Genomic DNA, 18,298 nt, shown 5'->3' on the forward strand with positions numbered 1-18,298 from the left:
TAAACATTGGTTTCTGAAACTTTGTTTTATACATATCTATTTCTATATCTTTATCATCTATCTACCTAGCTTGTCTATTATCTATCATCTCTTTTCTGTCATCTCTCTATCTATATTAGTTTGTAGTTAAAAAAGAATTTTGAAGAAAATCTGTTTTGTGGGAACTGTCAGAAATAGATTATTAGATTCTGTGACAATTCTTATGATTTCTTAGTATGCTAAGTAGGGAACACTTCCTCTGAGTTTGCGTATATAATGATGTCCTCCTTTTATAACTTCTTCCTCCCAGAGCTACATGTTGGATTTTTGGGGGGGAGTTTTGGGGACTTTTTTTTGGCCTTTTAAAACTGTGTGTAGGGACATTAAAAATGATTAATACTAACTCTTTTTGTTTTGTTTTTTTTTTTGCGGTACGCGAGCCTCTCACTGTTGTGGCCTCTCCCATTGCGGAGCACAGGCTCCGGACGCGCAGGCTCAGCGGCCATGGCTCACGGACCCAGCCGCTCTGCGGCATGTAGGATCTTCCCAGACCGGGGCACGAACCCGTGTCCCCTGCATCGGCAGGCGGACTCTCAACCACTGCGCCACCAGGGAAGCCCTAATACTAACTCTTAAAGACATCTAGAAAGATTATTAGAGGCCTTTGAATCCTGGCTCCAAGCTTTCTGGGCCAGATCCAGCTCCTGTTCCTCCTCACTGATGCCATCCAGCAGAAGAGGCAGGTAAAATGTCAGCTCCTTGAAGCCTTTGTCTTGGTGGGCACTGGCTGTCAATGGTGCATTAAATGAAAGAGGTTGTGGAAGAATCAGGCACCTGTTCAAACAGTCTTTCATGTATCATATATCATGGATGTACTTGGAGGTCAATAGCCAATGAGACTTGTTTAAACTTCTGAGCAATAGGAACACCAAACCAGAAGCAGAAATTTAAAGTGAAAACTTTATAATGGTATGAAAAGCAGAGCATAATTTCTAAAGGAGTAGATATCATGTGAAATATTGCTTCCCTATGCAATTTTGACACTTCAGTCATCCACTCTGGGTATAGAACCTGGCACTTCTTTGATTGTCAATCCAGAATAATAGAGCTGTCATTTGTCATCTCAATGTCTAAGCAACAAAAGTCACCTACAAAGATAGAGGCCAAAAATAATTTATATTTTCTGGTTTATCCTTCATTAGAACTATTCTGCTTATTGGGGAAAGGAAGACACAGACACCGCTGTCAGTTCCTGGTAAAGCTGGCAAATAAGACTTTCTTATATATTTCTGAACTAAGAAAAAACATATAGTTCTAACTGACAACGCTTCTTTCAATAAAACAAAAAATTTATGTTTAGAGTGGCATTTTATCAATTTCCTCACTGAAAGTGAACAGTGTATTTTACCCAGATTCTTAGTACTAAAATACAATTTAACAACAATTATTACCAGAATTTTATGGATTTCAGTAGTCATTGTCAACCATCATGATCAAGTTTAAATACATCTTTTTTCCTGTCTATAATTTTGGCTAAGCTACTATATTCATATATTTTATTTCCTATATATAGCAAATACTAGTTTAATACTTAGCAAATACAGTTTAATCCTGAACTATGAAGTTCAGAAGCTTTTTGGCTTCCAGAGAATGACATCTGACAGATCATGGACCTACAAAAGTTGGTACTATTCTTTCACACTCAGAATAGAAACTCTGTAATACAGATCTTTCATTTCAATACAATATAGATAACAGGCGATGTGGTTAAGTGGAAACAGCTGGGAGTTTTGCACTACTATTACAAATCAGAACTCTAATACTTCTTTTTCACTGCAAGCATTTGTTAATCTCAGCTCATCTGTGGTTCTAAGTGTTGATTTAGTTTGCTTTCTTCATAAAATGGTATCTCTTGACTTGTGAGGCAAGATCTCTTAGGTTAAATTGCTAGGTCATGGTATTCTTACTGGTATCCAACAAAAGCAAAAGTAATACGGCAGCACTGTTTTCAAACAGTTCTCCAGCAAATTATGTTTTACTTATAAACTTGCCTATAGAGAAGGAATATTGTCATGTATCTGCATGTGGAAAGGAAGTTACATCTTGACATGTTTTCTAATATTTCATTTGTAGTTTTCCTGTTAATGTTTTTACCTGTTGAAAGATGCAGAAAATATTTGAAAGCTAATTTTTGAAGGACTTGTAAACAAAGGTGACACCATTATCCCACTTTTAATAGAGCATGAATTTTTGAGTGGATGTACCAATTTAGTGTTAATTCCCCCAGGTGCTTTGTGAGCATTAGTATGGATATTTAACATGTCCATATGTTTGAAAATGTTGCCCCCTTGGCCTCATCAGAACAGAATTATAATTAAGCCAAGTGCTCAAATACTATTCTTAATAACTCTTTTATTAAACCCCAATATTATTAGGAAGATTATTAGTTTTTATTCGTTATTTACTTGTTCCTCTCTGATGAATTTGGAGTTTTTAAATAATTCATGTACCTGAAGAGAAATGACAGTATTTTAGGGGGTTGTGTTTTTCTACTTTTATGTGCTAACTTTTATGCTGACAGTATTACAATTAAATTCACTGGTCAGAGCTCTGGTGATTTGAGATATTTTAAAATGTCACTTTTCTACAGCTATTATTGTACATTTTGGGGGTAAATGGCATACAGTTTTTATCCTAGAGCCATTTATATCCTGGTATCAAAAGAGATTTTAAAATTATATATAAGTTTATATAATTTGAATATAAGTTTTTTTTTTATTTTATTTTTTTTTTGCGGTATGCGGGCCTCTCACTGTTGTGGCCTCTCCCGTTGCGGAGCACAGGCTCCGGACGCGCAGGCTCAACAGCCATGGCTCACGGGCCCAGCCGCTCCGCAGCATGTGGGATCCTCCCAGACCGGGGCACGAACCCGTGTCCCCTGCATCGGCAGGCGGACTCTCAACCACTGCGCCACCAGGGAAGCCCGAATATAAGTTTTAATACTAAGAAATACCCATATTTCTTTTATTTATATGGTTGAATAAACTTTTTGAGATTTACAAAATAATCACGTTATGTTTGTTTTTTTAGAATTACCCCTGGACTCTAAATTTGTAAGATTCTTTTAAAATATCTCATAAACATCTGGCTACTATCCAAACCCTCATTTAGTTTTATACAGTGGAAAGACATTTGACCATCAAATAGATCTTTGATTTTTATGAAGAATAAAGGACCATATCTCTAGCAAAATAGTACTAACAAAATAGCAATTCTCGGGCTTCCCTGGTGGTGCAGTGGTTGAGAGTCTGCCTGCCGATGCAGGGGACGTGGGTTCGTGCCCCAGTCTGGGAAGATCCCACATGCCGCGGAGCGGCTAGGCCCGTGAACCATGGCCGCTGAGCCTGCGCGTCCGGAGCCTGTGCTCCGCAACGGGAGAGGCCACAGCAGTGAGAGGCCCGTGTACCGCAAAAAAAAAAAAAAGAGCAATTCTCAAAAAAGTTCCTGTTTATTGCATCATATAATCAAGTGATTAATGAAAAGAGGCTAACAAATGTGTTTGTATCTGAAACTACAAAATAGAAAGAGCTATCTGATCACCCTCATCTTGTTGTACATTATCTAGATTATGTATATTACATATATCATATATATGTGTATATGTCATTGTATTAAAATCCACACCAGTTTAGAACTGAAAAGACCCTTAGAGACCTTCTACACCAGAGGTTCTCAGATTGGAGTCACCTGCAGAACTTTAAAACTTAGAGTGAGCATCCTGTAACAAATAGAAATTTCTGGGATTGGGCCCCAGGCATCAAATGTTTAAAAATTCCCCAGGTGATTCAATGTGCAGCCTAGTGTAAGAACAAGTGGTCTAGGCCAGTAATCCTCAAACTCACTGTGCATAAGAACCACCTGTAGAGTTGGTTAAAACATAGATTCCTGGTCCTTACTCCCAGAGTCTGGGCTTGGAGCTGACATTAAAAAAAATCCCATGGTCACTGGGGGATGGTGGGGGAGGGATAAATTGGAAGATTGGGATTGACACATACACACTACTATTGATAAATATAAAATAGGTAACTAATAAAGACCTACTTTATAGCACAGGGAAATCTACTCAATACTGTGTAATGGCCTGTATGGGAAAAGAATCTAAAAGAGAGTGGATATATGTATATGTGTAGCAGATTCACTTTGCTGTACTACTGAAACTAACACAACATTGTAAATCAACTATGCCCTAATAAAATAATTTTAAAAATTAAAAAAAAATTCCAAGTTCTATGTATTGAATTGTTTCTCCCCCCGCCAACCCTAATTTATATGTTGAAGCCCTAACCCCCGATATGACTGTATTTGGAGACAGGGCTTTTAGGAAGTAAATTACATGAAGTCATAAGGGTGGGGTGATAATCCAATAGGACTGGTGGTCTTAAAAGAAGAGGAAGGGCTTCCCTGGTGACGCAGTGGTTGAGAGTCCGCCTGCCGATGCAGGGGACATGGGTTCGTGCCCCGGCCTGGGAAGATCCCACATGCCGCGGAGCGGCTGGGCCCGTGAGCCATGGCTGCTGAGCCTGCGTGTCCGGAGCCTGTGCTCCACAGTGGGAGAGGCCACAACAGGGAGAGGCCCGTGTACCAAGAAAAAAAAAAAAAGAAGAGGAAGAGAGAAAGAGATCTGCTTCTCTCTCTACATGTGCATGCACCAAGGAAAGGCTATGTGAGGTTACAGCATAGAAGACAGGAGACAGGAAGAGAGCTCTCACCAGAAACCAAATCAGCTGGCACCTTGTTCTTGGACTCTCCACGGTTCAGAACTTTGAGAAGTAAATTTCTGTTGTTTCAGCCACCCAGTCTCTGGTATTTTGTTGTGGCAGCCCAAGCTGACTAATATACCAAGTAATGCTGACGCTAGCAGTCCATGGACCACAGTTTGAGTACCACTAGTCTAGGCCACATACCCCAGAAACTTTTTAAGTTTGTCTGAGGGTAGTGCAGGGCGTCATTATTTTTTAACATTTCCTGGGTGATTTTAGTGTATAGACAGGATTGAGAACCACAGATCAAGACCAGTTTCTTCAACTTATGACTAGGATGCTGAGACTCAAACAGGTTAAGTGATTTGCCCAAGTTATCATGTATGCTATTGCTGAATTTTGCAAATTTATAGGAGAAAAAAATAATTTCTTCACACAGCTGATATTTGAAAGACACAGTGCTAGAACCCAGCACTCTCAGTTTCCAGTATTAACCCATTCATTTTTCCCCAAACAACATTAAAATTTGTTTAATTCTGGCAGATTCACTTTAAGTGCCTTTTCCGTTATAGTACAATCCAAGAATGTTGTAGTCTGTGCCCTTCGTCTGCTTCATAACAGTTGTTATTTGTTGCAACATGCTTAAAGACTGAATAGAAAGTGATATTTTATATATATACATATACATGTATAAGGTATACATGTGGCTGACCTTCACACCACAGTATTAATTTGCTCACCATGAACAGAAACACTGCTATCTAGCATTTTGCTTCTTGTATAATAGCAGGAAACTTAGAAAATTGATTCATGCAATAAAAAGATGAAAATTTAAGACTTGAATGCCTTAAAAATCCCAGGCATAAATGAGGATAAATGACCAAGATGGGTAGAAGTTCACTGAACTTTCACCTCAAGGACAGGAGCTTGGTTTGGTAAGTATGTGGTGCTGAGCTTACTTTGCCCATAACTCGGTGGAAAATTATATCACAAGTAATATACACCGTCAAGTTTAACAATGATAAAGGAAACATGCTATCCTGTGTACATTTTGAGTAGGCATTTGATTTTCCCTAAAATAAGGCTTATTTCTCTTTATACATTGACCTTTTGTTAATGGAAAAAAACGTATCTTGACATTTTTAAATAAATTGCCACAGTTCACGTAAAACATGAGAATCTCAAAAGAAGTTAGTTGTACTTTCTTGGCCAGTGATGCAGCATGGAGAAGTGGGAGAAAGGAAGCTTGGCTAGGAACCAAGAGGACTGACTTCTCATCTCTACCAGTAATTAGCAGCAGGAACTGTAACAATCACCACCTATGTTAACCTCAGTTTCTTTGTAAAAGGAAAGGGTTTGTATTATTCCAAGTTTCTTTTTACCTTTCTTCATAGATCATAAGTGCCTCTAAGGAATGCTGTTTTTCTGTTAGACTGTACTTGGGATTTTAAATTTTGTTTCCATTTGTCCACAAAGAGTAAAAATGGCCACTCAAAAATTGCACCATTTTAAAAAGTCATAAAAATTAAAACACAGAAGAAGAAACAAGTCTGTATTATTTGGAATTAGGTTAGAAAAAGATATTTAAAAATGCCATCGGATCACATACTTAGGTTTAATATCAGCAAACTGTCAATTATTCCTTATCTAAAAGATACTATAAATGCAAAGCAGGCAAGATTTTCATTGCCTGATACAGTTAATCGCACCAGTAGAAGAAAAAGCCTGAATAGCCTGGCTATTGGAATTCATTATTTATAATACTTGGGCAGCAGAAATGTGAAATGAAACCTTATAATCTGAAAGCAACTTCACTAGTTCAGCCATTACTGAAATCAAGTAATACTTCCCCAAACTGTATATCCAACAAAAGTATTTAGAAATAAATATATTAGTGAACTGATATAAATGAAAACCAATCTTCACAATATTTTATATCATTATTAAACCAGTACAAGTGTGGCAAATAAACCTGTCATCTAAATATAATGCTTCATTTGATGCAAGTGCCCATTGAGTAATACTCCTGTGGACCAGTGGTTCCCAAACTTTCTATACATTGGAATCACAGGGCTTTAAACACCCTGTTATTATGCTTTGATTGGTACAGGCTACAGCCTGGGCATCAGAAGTTCTAAAAGCCCACAGGTTGTTCTAAAGTACAGCAAAGTTTGGGAAGCACTACTATGGAGTATTGGTTCTAACTTTGGCTACATACTGGAACCATCTGGCATCTTAAAAAGAATATGAGATGTCTGGATGTCATCCTAGAAAGAATTAAATAAGAATTTCTGAGAGTAAGCCTGGGCATTGCTGTGTTTTAGGTACTCCCCCAGGTGACGCTAATATGCAGCCTTAGGGTTAGAGTTGTACTACAGAATACTGCCTGAATAACTCCTTATGGCTTCCTGAATACATGAGCATAGTCTCATAAGGTTTGGCTTCCAAACTCGTGCAAACCTGGCATGAACTCAACTACTTTCAGCAGGGCTGTGAGTGGGGTGTATGAAGAGAGAAGTTGGGCTATTTCTTGATACAACAGACCATAACAATACACGGACATTTGGCAATCAGATTCCTGGGCCATGAACCTGTTCTCAGAAACTTCTTAACACAATTCTTCCCTAATTGTACTTTTCTGGAAAAAGCCAGAGTTTGGTAAAAAGAGGAGAATTAAGCACTACCCAAGCACCTGAATCACCCAATTAAAAACACCTCAATAAATATTTATTTTCTAAATTCCTCAGTGATGTCCAGATTTCTTTACAATTCTCAAAAGCCATGTTTAAGAAAAATACTAAATGCTTAAAATTTTGAGCCATTCCATAACTCTGAGTAAAGAACAAACTTCTAATTCCATCCATTGATGTGGCAAAAATTAATAATCATTTTTGTAATTTCAGAGAATAGTGCTATAGTTTGGTAGGTATAAGGGACACCTTGGGTAGTTGTATGGTTAGGCCATTCAAGATGGCTGTTCTCTGGCTCCCTGTACATCTCCTGCTGGACCAGTCCCTGCTTCTCTCATACAACTATCCAACCTCCTAATTATAAGGCTTAATTAGTTCCTGTAACTGATGAGCCCACCTGATGTCACTTCCACCTATAAATAGTAGCCTCCTCCCTTGAGTAGAGAAGATTGTTGCCATGTTGTCTGTTGTAGGCAGTGGGGTGCCCCTCCAGGCACATTTTGCTTAAGATCTCCTGTCCAATAAACCATTGATGTCTCTGTCACTGTTTCCAGGCTCTTTCTTTGGTCTCCAGGCTGGGCAATTACAAGGCTTGCAGGCCTGCAGGGTGCAGCCCAACAGTAGTTTAAGGTAACTCAGGGGATATGTAAAAATCATCAATTTCAAAAGTCAATGGAGCACAAATGGAGGATAACTTTCATCTGAGACCAGGACACTCAGACTGTAAGTGGGGCTTTATATATGAAAAGTTAGTATGGGCCAAGTGGTTTAGTGGAAAGAGCCTGGATTTGATAACAGAAAACTTAATCATATGTGGTCTGAGCCATTACATCTTGGGAAATTCACTTCAACTTTCTGAGCCTCTGTTTCCTCATCAGTCAAATGAACATAGTAATACTGACATCAGTGCCTGTGAGGATAAAATGAGACACAGATGGAAGTGCCTGGCACACTTAATGATCGATCTGTTAAAAGATTGTGAGGCCAGGAAATATGTATCTGAAGAATTATATGTAAACCCCTCAAATTGTGACAGAGTGGAGGGTTACAACTCAATTATGATTAAGAATGTAGGTAAATGTTTCCTTTCATATTAATGATGAAAGCTAAGTTCAGGAAGCTTGAATCATCTGGAGAGGAAGCAGTAGCAGCAGAACAGTCTAGGCAATGGCAAGGAGCAGGTCAGCACTGGAAGAGCCAGGGAGGTGACAGGCCTGAGAAAGGAAGGTTGGAGAAGTTGGTGGTGGATGTCTGGCCAGGGCTGAATGCCCAGAGATGGAAGGGGAAGCTGAAGGATATTATCACTGAGGAAGTTAGTACAAGTATAGGGCAATAGGGTTTGAGCAAACCAAAATGATCACACCTCTTCAGTGACTCAAGGATGTATCTTTTAGATGGAGGGTAAGGTGGTTTTATGCATAGACTAATTTGGTCTGAGGGGGGAAAAAAGGCTTTTCAAGGATTGAAGTAGGTATACAGTCATGGACCAGCTGGCTGGTTAGTAAAACCTAAGGGGCAAATTTGACTTTAATGACTTAAACAAGAGAACAGAAACCATATACTCGTAACAGCCCTGTAAGATTGGGGTTCATTAGGCTAGAGCCAAAAATAAACTAAGGACAACAACAACAAAAATACATTTTCTAAGATCATAGAAGGGATATACCCACTTAAGGTAAATGGATGATAAACCAGAACTAACTCCCTTTTTTCTTCCCTATCATGGAAAAAATAACTCTTCAACTTGAAAGAATAAAATGTACTTTGCAATAGTTGATTGAAAGCTAAGATAGGTGAAGAACTTGTAAGAAAACCTAGCTCTCTAAAGCTTAACTTCTCTTGCCTAGAAAAATTACAGCTCAGCAAGGAGAGTTTACAAATAAGGACTTTCATCTAGAATCAGCATCAGAGATGAACACTAAAAGACTGGGGATGAACAAATGGAGTTCCAGTTTTCAAAAAAAAGAAGCAGGGCTTCCCTGGTTGTGCAGTGGTTGAGAGTCCGTCTGCCGATGCAGGGGACGCAGGTTCGTGCCCCGGTCCGGGAGGATCCCACATGCCGCGGAGCGGCTGGGCCCATGAGCCATGGCCGCTGAGCCTGCGCGTCCGGAGCGTGTGCACCGCAACGGAAGAGGCCACAACAGTGAGAGGCCCGCGTACAGCAAAAAAAAAAAAAAAAAAAAAAAAAAAAAAAAAAAAGAAGCAGCTCGGTTCCTGAAACCAAGACAAGGAGCTTGTCACAGATCCTGAGCAAAATGAATAAACCTATGATCAAGATAATATCTGGGCACTTAGAAAAGGAAGAAATTCAGAAGTTAACAAGAATTCACAAGTAGTCATTTCCTTTTTTGGACTATGTTGTAACACCATATAGCAAGGACATCTAATAGACAAAGCACATCTGCTGTTTGGGGCTGTATCTGGGGGAAGAGGTCACTTTTCCCTAATCCCTCAGCCTGGGAAATAATGGTGTACTTTAATTTCTACAAAGATGTCACGTACCCGTGTGCATTAGCTGCTCTGGGACAAGGGAAGAAAATATTAAGTAACGTGAGGTTCCTCAACTGATGAGACTATTCATCAACAGCATGCTAATTCAGTGTCAGCAGTGGAAGGCATCTGAGAATGAGAACTTGAATGCCGACATGGCATACAGACTGAATTTGCAGAACACGTGAAGCTGGGACGTAGAATTACTCAGTTACATCAGTGATACATAACATGTCAATAAGCTAAAAGAAGAGGCCTAACTTAACATGTGATTATATTAAATTTTATTGTGCTAAGTGTTGAACAAACTATAATGGGTGTGGCTCGGGAAGAAGTGTTTTGGAGTGGGTGTGAAAGAGACGTTACTGCTTCAGAATTTTAGTAGATTGTAATATAGGAGTCAATAGGGTAATATTGCTGCCATAATAGTTCCTAGGATTTACCTGGGGGAAATACAGTAATTAGAACAAAGCCGTTAAACATCTGTGTTATTTGAATAAAACCTTGAACTTGGTTTTGGGGATCAGATTTTGAGAGGAACAATGACAAAGTAAACCACCTTCCAAGGGCTTTCAGAAAAGATGAGGGAAAGCTGATGGAGTTGGTAGGTATCCAGACAAATTGAAGCACTCTCCTGTGGAATTAATACTAAATGCATCCTAGAAGACCCCAGAGGGCAAGATTGCAGATCTTTGAGTCCTACTGTTTGGGGGGCCATTTGCAAGAGGTGGATGTTATTCAGAAGCAGATCTCCAGGTCAATTTACAGCAAAACTGGGAGCAAAGGGGAATAAAAGACAGTGGGTACTGTCTCCTTTGAAGATTTTTTTTTTTTTTTTTGCGGTACGCGGGCCTCTCACCGTTGTGGCCTCTCCCATTGCGGAGCACAGGCTCCGGACGCGCAGGCTCAGCGGCCATGGCTCACAGGCCCAGCCGCTCCGTGGCATGTGGGATCTTCCCGGACCGGGGCACGAACCCGTGTCCCCTGCATTGGCAGGGGGGCTCTCAACCACTGCGCCACGAGGGAAGCCCTCCTCTGAAGATTTCTTAATCCTGGTTGCACATTCTGATCACCTGGGAAGAGATTTTAAAATGCTGATGCTTACATGTTAGCCCTAGAGATTCTGATTTATTGGTCTGGTGTGGGGGTCTCCATTAAAAAGTATTTTATCGGGCTTCCCTGGTGGCGCAGTGGTTGAGAGTCCGCCTGCCGATGCAGGGCACACGGGTTCGTGCCCCGGTCTGGGAAGATCCCACATGCCGCGGAGCGGCTGGGCCCGTGAGCCATGGCCGCTGAGCCTGCGCGTCCGGAGCCTGTGCTCCGCGACGGGAGAGGCCACAACAGTGAGAGGCCCATATACCGCAAAAAAAAAAAAAAAAAAAAAAAAAAAAGTATTTTATCAAAGCTCCCCTGCTGATTTAATGTTCCAGGTTGGAGAACCACTGAGTTAGATGACTACTTATCTAGACGCTTTTTCTAAGGTCTCTTCCAAATTTGAGAAGGTAAGTGTAAATTAACACTTATGGGTTACATACCACAGCTAGACAATGAATCTTCTCTAATAATTGAAGTAATATATGTAAATCTCTTAGCACAGTATCTGGCATGTAGTAACTCAAATATTCGATATTTTTATTGTATCCTCTCTATAACTGTTCGATGGAGGTATTATATCTCTACATTACAGTTGAGAAGACGGAGACTCTGAAGTTAGTTTTCCAAGGACCCTCGTAGTAAATTGCAAAATGAGGACTTAAACCAGATTAAACTAGTTTTAAGTTCTAGAGCCCCTTATCTCCTCCACAGTCCACCTCTAAAACATCTGGAAGTTTACGCAAATTAGTGGTTTACTTGAGTGAACATTTAAAATATTTTAACAAAACCACTTCCTCTTGACCATTTTGTAAGGAATTTCTCTCCAAATGCAATTTCTGAAAAAAAAAAAAGCAGCATAAAAGTCGACACCCACATTTCTTTATAATGTGGCCTGAGGGAAACTACTCTGTAGGTCTTGAGATACTCTGAGGACAGGAAAATGGATGGAGGTGGCCCTTCAGAACTCAAACAAAGCACGGGAGAAGCAAGGGAGAAAAGCACTGCTCTCAGGTAAAACATCTCTAGTGCTAAAGAATGGATGAACATCTGTCACTTCTGTACCGCCTAGCTCTGGCAGGTTAATTACAAGCCAAGGCTGAGGAAGCCCTGCGGTGACGGCCCTGGTCTTGTCTGCCACTTTCCTGAGGCCAGGTTGGATCAGGCTGTGTGCAATGGCTGCTTAAAGAGAAGGCAGGAAACTTCTCCAAAGGGGCTGTGACTACTAAGGTTGCAAATCCTCCACCTGAAAAACTCAGACGGATGAGGGGGGTATCCCTCTCTCTCTTTCTCTCCCTCGTCCACCCAGGCCTAGGAGATAAGGTAAATTAAATTTCCTCTTGTGCGTTGTATATATCAAATGTTCTGTTCCTGACCCTTTACCTTTGATTAACATCCGTTCAGTTTGCAGGGTTCAGTGCTTTTGGCTTTACTGTATTTTGTTAGTACGGTTAAGGCGAGGACTGCTTCTAAATAGGTGATTTCCACCCTGCTGTCTGAGAAGAGAGTAAAACCGAATTCGGGAGAAACGGAGGGGGTAACAATTTTGGAAAAGGCGAGGGGAGTGGGTAACAGCCTCGGTAGTAAAGTTCTCAACGTTGGAGGAAAACGGTTTCCTCTCCCGGAGCTCTATGGAAGCATCAGCTCCTCCCCTCGGGCCTCCAAAAGTACCCTTCGCTTGGGGGCGATTCTAGAGTTGAACCCGAAGCGCGTGGGGTCATTAGAAACTAGAGCAAGTTGAAGCCAAAGAGGCCTGGCAGGGTAGGGGTGCGTGGACTCGGGGCCCGAGTGGAGGGGAAGGCCGAGAGCCGCGAGTCCCGGGAGAGGAGGAGAAAGAGAAAGCGGGGCGGGCCGGAGGTCGGGGTCCGGCGGCGGGAAGGGGTCCCCGTTTCTCCCTCCCCGTCCTCGCCTCCCGGGGCGCTGGTGACGTTGCGGTTTCCTCCTCCCTGCAGCTTGAGCCTCAGCGCCCGCCGCGTCCCGCCCTCCTCCCCTTTCGCCCACACCCCACCCGCCCGCGCCGGCCCGGCTCGCAGTAGCGCCGCCCGAGGCTGCAGCGGCGCATCCTGTGGCGCGGCGCCCACCCGCACCCATGGCGCGACGGGCGCGCTGAGGGCTCGGCTCCGAGGGCGCCGGGGGCCCGGGCGCCCTGGAGTGAGGGGGGCCGGGAAGGGGTTCCGGAGCCTGGGCCCAAGCTGGGAGGCGACGCCCGAGAGGACGAAGCCGCGGCGGGGAGCGGTAAGCGGAGGGGCGCGCGAGTGGTGGGCAGGGGCGCGCGGCGGGCGCCACTCTGGGCCCCGCGCGGCGCAACTTTCTTCCGGAGATTCGGGCGGGTGGCCGGGCGCCGGCGGGAGGCAAGCGAGGAGCCACGTCCCCCGCCGGGTGCTGAGCGCCGAGCGCGCGAGCTGCGCGCCCGAACCCGGTTCCGCTGGGCTCCTGGAGGGCGCGCGAGGCGTGAAGCCGGAGCCGTGGGTTTCCCCGGCGGCGGGGCAGCTTTTAGTCCCTTCCCAGCCCTCGAGCGCCGGGCGCACCATAAGAACTCAGATCACTTTCGGTGCGTCGGGTCCGGCCGGCCCAGCAGCGATTTCCTGGACGGCCGGGGGGCTCCGGCTTCCCTCTGCCCGGTAGCCTGGCACAGCTTCGCGCCCTCCTTTCCCTGCATCTCCCCGTTAATTGGGGTGGTAGTGGTCGTGGGTGCCGATCCTGGCACTGGCAGCCCGCCTCTGCGATTGTGGAAGCCGGGCAGGCACGTCCCGAGCCTCCCCCAGACGCTGGATTCCAGAGCCGCCCGGCTCCGCAGACACTTGGAGAAATTGTTGGTAAACCTCACTCCCTGGCAGCCCCTGGTGATAGGGTGGGGCTGGGGCGTGCTTGACTCACAGGCTGGGAAGCTCTGTGAGCAATGCCACATGGGCTCAAGATCTGTCGCGGCTGGAATCTAAGCTAAGTTTGTGACCCGAGAACTTTCTCATTTTCATTGCTCATTTGAGGCATCAGCCTCTGCTTAGGCTGGCGGGCATTAGAGCTGAAACCGAATCCATTGCTTAAAAAAAAGTAGGTGAGCCTCATTTACCTGGAATTCCTTAGATCAGGAAATGCCACTTTTAATTTCTGGGAATCTCCGTGTTATAAAGTTTTTTAAAACATTTTTTCATTAGTCATGGTTTAGTTAATGTTACATTAAGTTTGAGAAGGGACGTTCTCACTGAAACAGTTTCAAAACAGTTTTTTTTCAGTATTTTATTTTTCACGTTATAGACTTAACCTTTCAGGAATTTCCTTTTCTTCAGTTTTTAAAAATTTCTCAATAAATGATAACCCGTATGAAATGAAATATGTGCGATGTTTTTTTATTATTATTTTATTTATTTTATTTTTGGTTGTGTTGGGTCTTCGTTGCTGCGTGCGGGCTTTCTCTAGTTGTGAGCAGGGGCTACTCTTCGTTGCGGTGCACGGGCTTCTCATTGTGGTGGCTTCTCGTTGCAGAGCACGGGTTCTAGGCACGTGGGCTCAGTAGTTGTGGCACGTGGGCTCAGTAGTTGTGGCTCGCGGGCTCTAGAGCGCAGGCTCAGTAGTTGTGGTGGCTGGGCTTAGTTGCTCCGCGGCATGTGGGATCTTCCCGGACCAGGGATCGAACCCGTGTCCCCTGCATTGGCAGGCGGATTCTTAACCACTGCACCACCAGGGAAGTCTCTATGTGCACTGTTATATAGAATATTTTGACACTACTTCTAAAATGGGATCCCCAAATTGTTCATAATGTGCATGGAAAAAATACAGCATTATTTGAGTATTTGTGTGTCATGTACTACAAGGTCCCATACAGATACGTGTCCTTTTATGAAGTGTGCAGGTAAGATGTGTTCTAGTAAAAATGGAGAAGAGAAAATATTGAGTTTGATGCCTCCATCATCTAGTGACCCCTCTGTGTGGGTTCAGCAATAAGTGCAAGACAGTGCTGTTTACTTAGGAGACGTACAGAGGGATATAAGAAACTGCCCTGGCTGTCCCCAAGCTCTTAAGGTAGAAAGGGAGAAAGCAGCACCTGAGAGTTTGGGCTTGGGAAGCATCATTTTTCATTAATTGGTATATGATGTCAGTATTAGTGTCATCTAGCTTTCGTTAAAGACAGTGGCCTACATAGTACATTTTTACATTCAGGTTAAAAAGTATCAATAGTACGGTTACCAAGTAAAATGGAATTCTCAAAAAAAAGAAATGTGGATAAAGAGGGAAATTTGCCACAGAATACGGTTTAGGCCTTTGTCACTGAGGGGATTATTAGCACCTTCCGGGTCCTGCTGGGTAGAAGCTGTTTAGAGTTCCTCCCTCTGAGGTTAGGGGCCTGGTTATGGAAAGACACTGGGTAAGAAGTTAGCTAAGTTTGCCACATGAGGTCAGGACCATCATAATACCTAATATTTGTGTGTGCATCTACTTTAGTGTTTATAAAATTAGTCCACAAATTAGCTAATTACAGGTTTTCAATGATATTTGTTTTCCGGTCCAATATGCCACAGTGCTGCCTTGATCTGGTGGCCATCCAGGAGGGAAAGTTCTTAGCTTCACAGATGTTGCCCTGCCCTTCCCAATACCTCATTATAAAGATTTTTTTAATCTCTGAAGAAGTGTTTTAAGATCATAGATGAAAATGCATTCTGCAATTAAACAAAAAAATATTTGTTTATACATTTCTTAATATTATTTGTAGCAGAATATTTTGGTATTTATTTCTACTTGCCTTGGATTACACTAAGGCATGAAAGAAATTACATGTTCATGAAAGAAATTACATGATATCTACTCTATTATGATTTCGACAAATGAATGGAGAGGAATAAAGAAAGATACATTTAAATTTGGGTTTTAATATATCAGTAACCTTTGCGTTCCAAAGGGGTAAAGAAACTACTAAAGGACTAGCATTTTGTATTTGCAGCATGTGTTAAATATTACTTAAATCATTAGCATGTTTGAGTCCTAGATATAACACATTTTCTTATCCTTTTTACACCCTCCTCCATTAAAAAAAAAAAAAAAGGAATACTGTTATTGTCCTGGGATATGTTTGTGGGATATGTTTGTGGCAGGCCTTTGAGGAGATCAAGAATGTCTGGTCCAGGGAACTCCATCATTATAGTGGATACTTTTATTCCATTTACTGAGAGGGCCTGGATCTTTACTATTATGAAGGAGTGGGTAAGGCAGAGATTCCATGTCCAGCAACCCTTCTGAAATAATGAGTCCAAGCGGAGGGCAGGACAGTTCTTATTACTATATTATAAAATGCCTTAGGGTTTTCTCATCTTGGAATTACATTATCTTCACCTACAGTGATTTGTAGAAAAGAACTCTTTGGTGGTCACCAAATTACCAGTAGGTGTTTGGATGATGCAATGTAATCCTCTAAACCTGAGTCAGTGCCCAACATGGGAATTAGGCAAGCGTGTAAGCCCGGAGTACCAAAAAGAAATTATTTTCCAGTAAAATTCATATGATTAATTAAGGGCAGAATGGAAGTAGAGATTAAAGTCCTAGATTCCAGAGGCACTGATCCATGCTTCTATTCGGTGATAGCAATAATTAGAAATGGATGAATTTCAAAAAGTCTTGCCAACTCTAGTGCCCAACTCTAATAGGAAATTATATTTTAAAAATTAAACTTTGCAAAAAAAATGGTTCTGATGAACCTAGGGGCAGGACAGGAATAAAGACACAGAGGTAGAGAATGGACTTGAGGATACGGGGAGGGTTAAGGGTAAGCTGGGATAAAATGAAAGAGTAGCATTGACACCTATACACTACCAAATGTAAAATAGATAGCTAGTGGGAAGCAGCTGCATAGCACAGGGTGATCAGCTTGGTACTTTGTGACCACCTAGAGGGGTGGGATAGGGAGTGTGGGAGGGAGACGCAAGAGGGAAGAGATATGGGGATATATGTATATGTATAGCTCATTCACTTTGTTATACAGCAGAAACTAACGCACCATTGTAAAGCAGTCATACTCCAAGAAAGATGTTAAAAATCAAACTTTGCATTAAGTGGATAATATTTTTAATTGAAGCAATTTTTCTTTAAAGAAAATCTTTCTATATATGTTAGTTAATAAATGTAGTCCCAAGTTCTGACCCATCTAACGTTATTGTTTCACAACTTCTAGTTGCGTATGGAAGAGTGGTTTGGTTAGGGGATGGTGGAGAGATATTGCAGGGAAGAATCATACTGGAAAGAAAATTAGAAAGTATTGTGGACGCGATTAAGAGGAGAAACTAGCGTTAATAAACTCTTACTTATGAATTCATATACATTTAGACAATTGAAGGAGGAGTCCTTGATAGATCGTACAGCTACGTGAATGCTTGCGTTTTAAAACTGCCTAGTAATTTAATATTTTTTCAAATAATTCTAATATTTTAGCCTAGTGGAAATGGAGAGTGATGTAGAGCATGTGTCTTATCGTCATTTTAGGGGTGTAGAAATGGAAATACCATGAAAGTAAGAGACTTGTCTCTCTTTTTTTTAATTTATTTTATTTTTGGCTGCATTGGGTCTTCCCTGTTGCACGCAGGCTCTCTCATCGTGGCGAGCGGGGGCAACTCTTTATTGCAGTGCGCAGGCTTCTCACTGCAGTGGCTTCTCTTTGTTGCTGAGCACGGGCTCTAGGCGTGTGGGCTTCAGTAGCTGCGGCTTGCGGGCTCTAGAGCGCAGGCTCAGTAGTTGTGACTCATGGGCTTAGTTGCTCCGCGGCATGTGGGATCTTCCTGGACCAGGGCTCGAACCCGTGTCCTCTGCTTTGGCAGGCAGATTCTCAACCACTGCACCACCAGGGAAGACCTGTTGTCTCTCATTTGCAAGTAATTAGTGGTCTACCTTAAACATGAGATTAACCTAAATGGCGTATGTAATTCTACTTTTCTCCTTTATGACTCCACATCCATGTTGTTAAAGACTCTTACATTTCATTTTCCTACAGATCTAATTTATTATCCCGCTTACCACTCATTACTGTCCCTGAACTGTCAGCTTCCTGGAATTCTTATGTGCTTCCCAGGCTTCCGTAAACTGGCTATTTACTGACCCTCTTCCCACAGCTCTCTCCTCTCACTCTGCCTATCTCTTCTCATCCTCGTCAGGATTCCATCCTGGGGCCCCTTCGAATTCCCACAAAACCCTAGGCTCATTGCTCAGCTCTCATTAGCTGGCTTCAGGTTTTTGGGTGCTTTACCAATTGTGTTGCTTCCTTCTGCTTGTCTCAGCAAACTCCAGCCTGTTGAGGGTGTGGATTTC

General features: G+C 42.4%; 1 protein-coding gene across 3 annotated transcripts in view; it reads left to right on the plus strand.

The window, feature by feature from the left end:
• Positions 1 to 11,892: 11,892 nt before the first annotated feature.
• The window catches only part of DSE (dermatan sulfate epimerase), a 69,827-nt gene continuing 63,421 nt past the window's right edge, over positions 11,893 to 18,298 (plus strand). Inside the window, exon 1 of one of the 3 annotated variants that reach the window (XM_081250665.1) lies at positions 11,893 to 12,025. In XM_081250665.1, coding sequence (XP_081106791.1) covers positions 11,959 to 12,025 — 67 coding nt within the window. In that variant the 5' untranslated portion in view covers positions 11,893 to 11,958. Of the gene's footprint in view, positions 12,026 to 12,047; positions 12,335 to 13,052; positions 13,247 to 18,298 lie in introns of those variants that run through there. The other 2 variants (XM_081250666.1, XM_081250667.1) reach the window with 2 other exon arrangements.

The sequence above is a fragment of the Mesoplodon bidens genome (genome assembly GCF_964165515.1).
Source record: "Mesoplodon bidens genome assembly, chromosome: 12".
NCBI lineage: Eukaryota > Metazoa > Chordata > Mammalia > Artiodactyla > Ziphiidae > Mesoplodon > Mesoplodon bidens.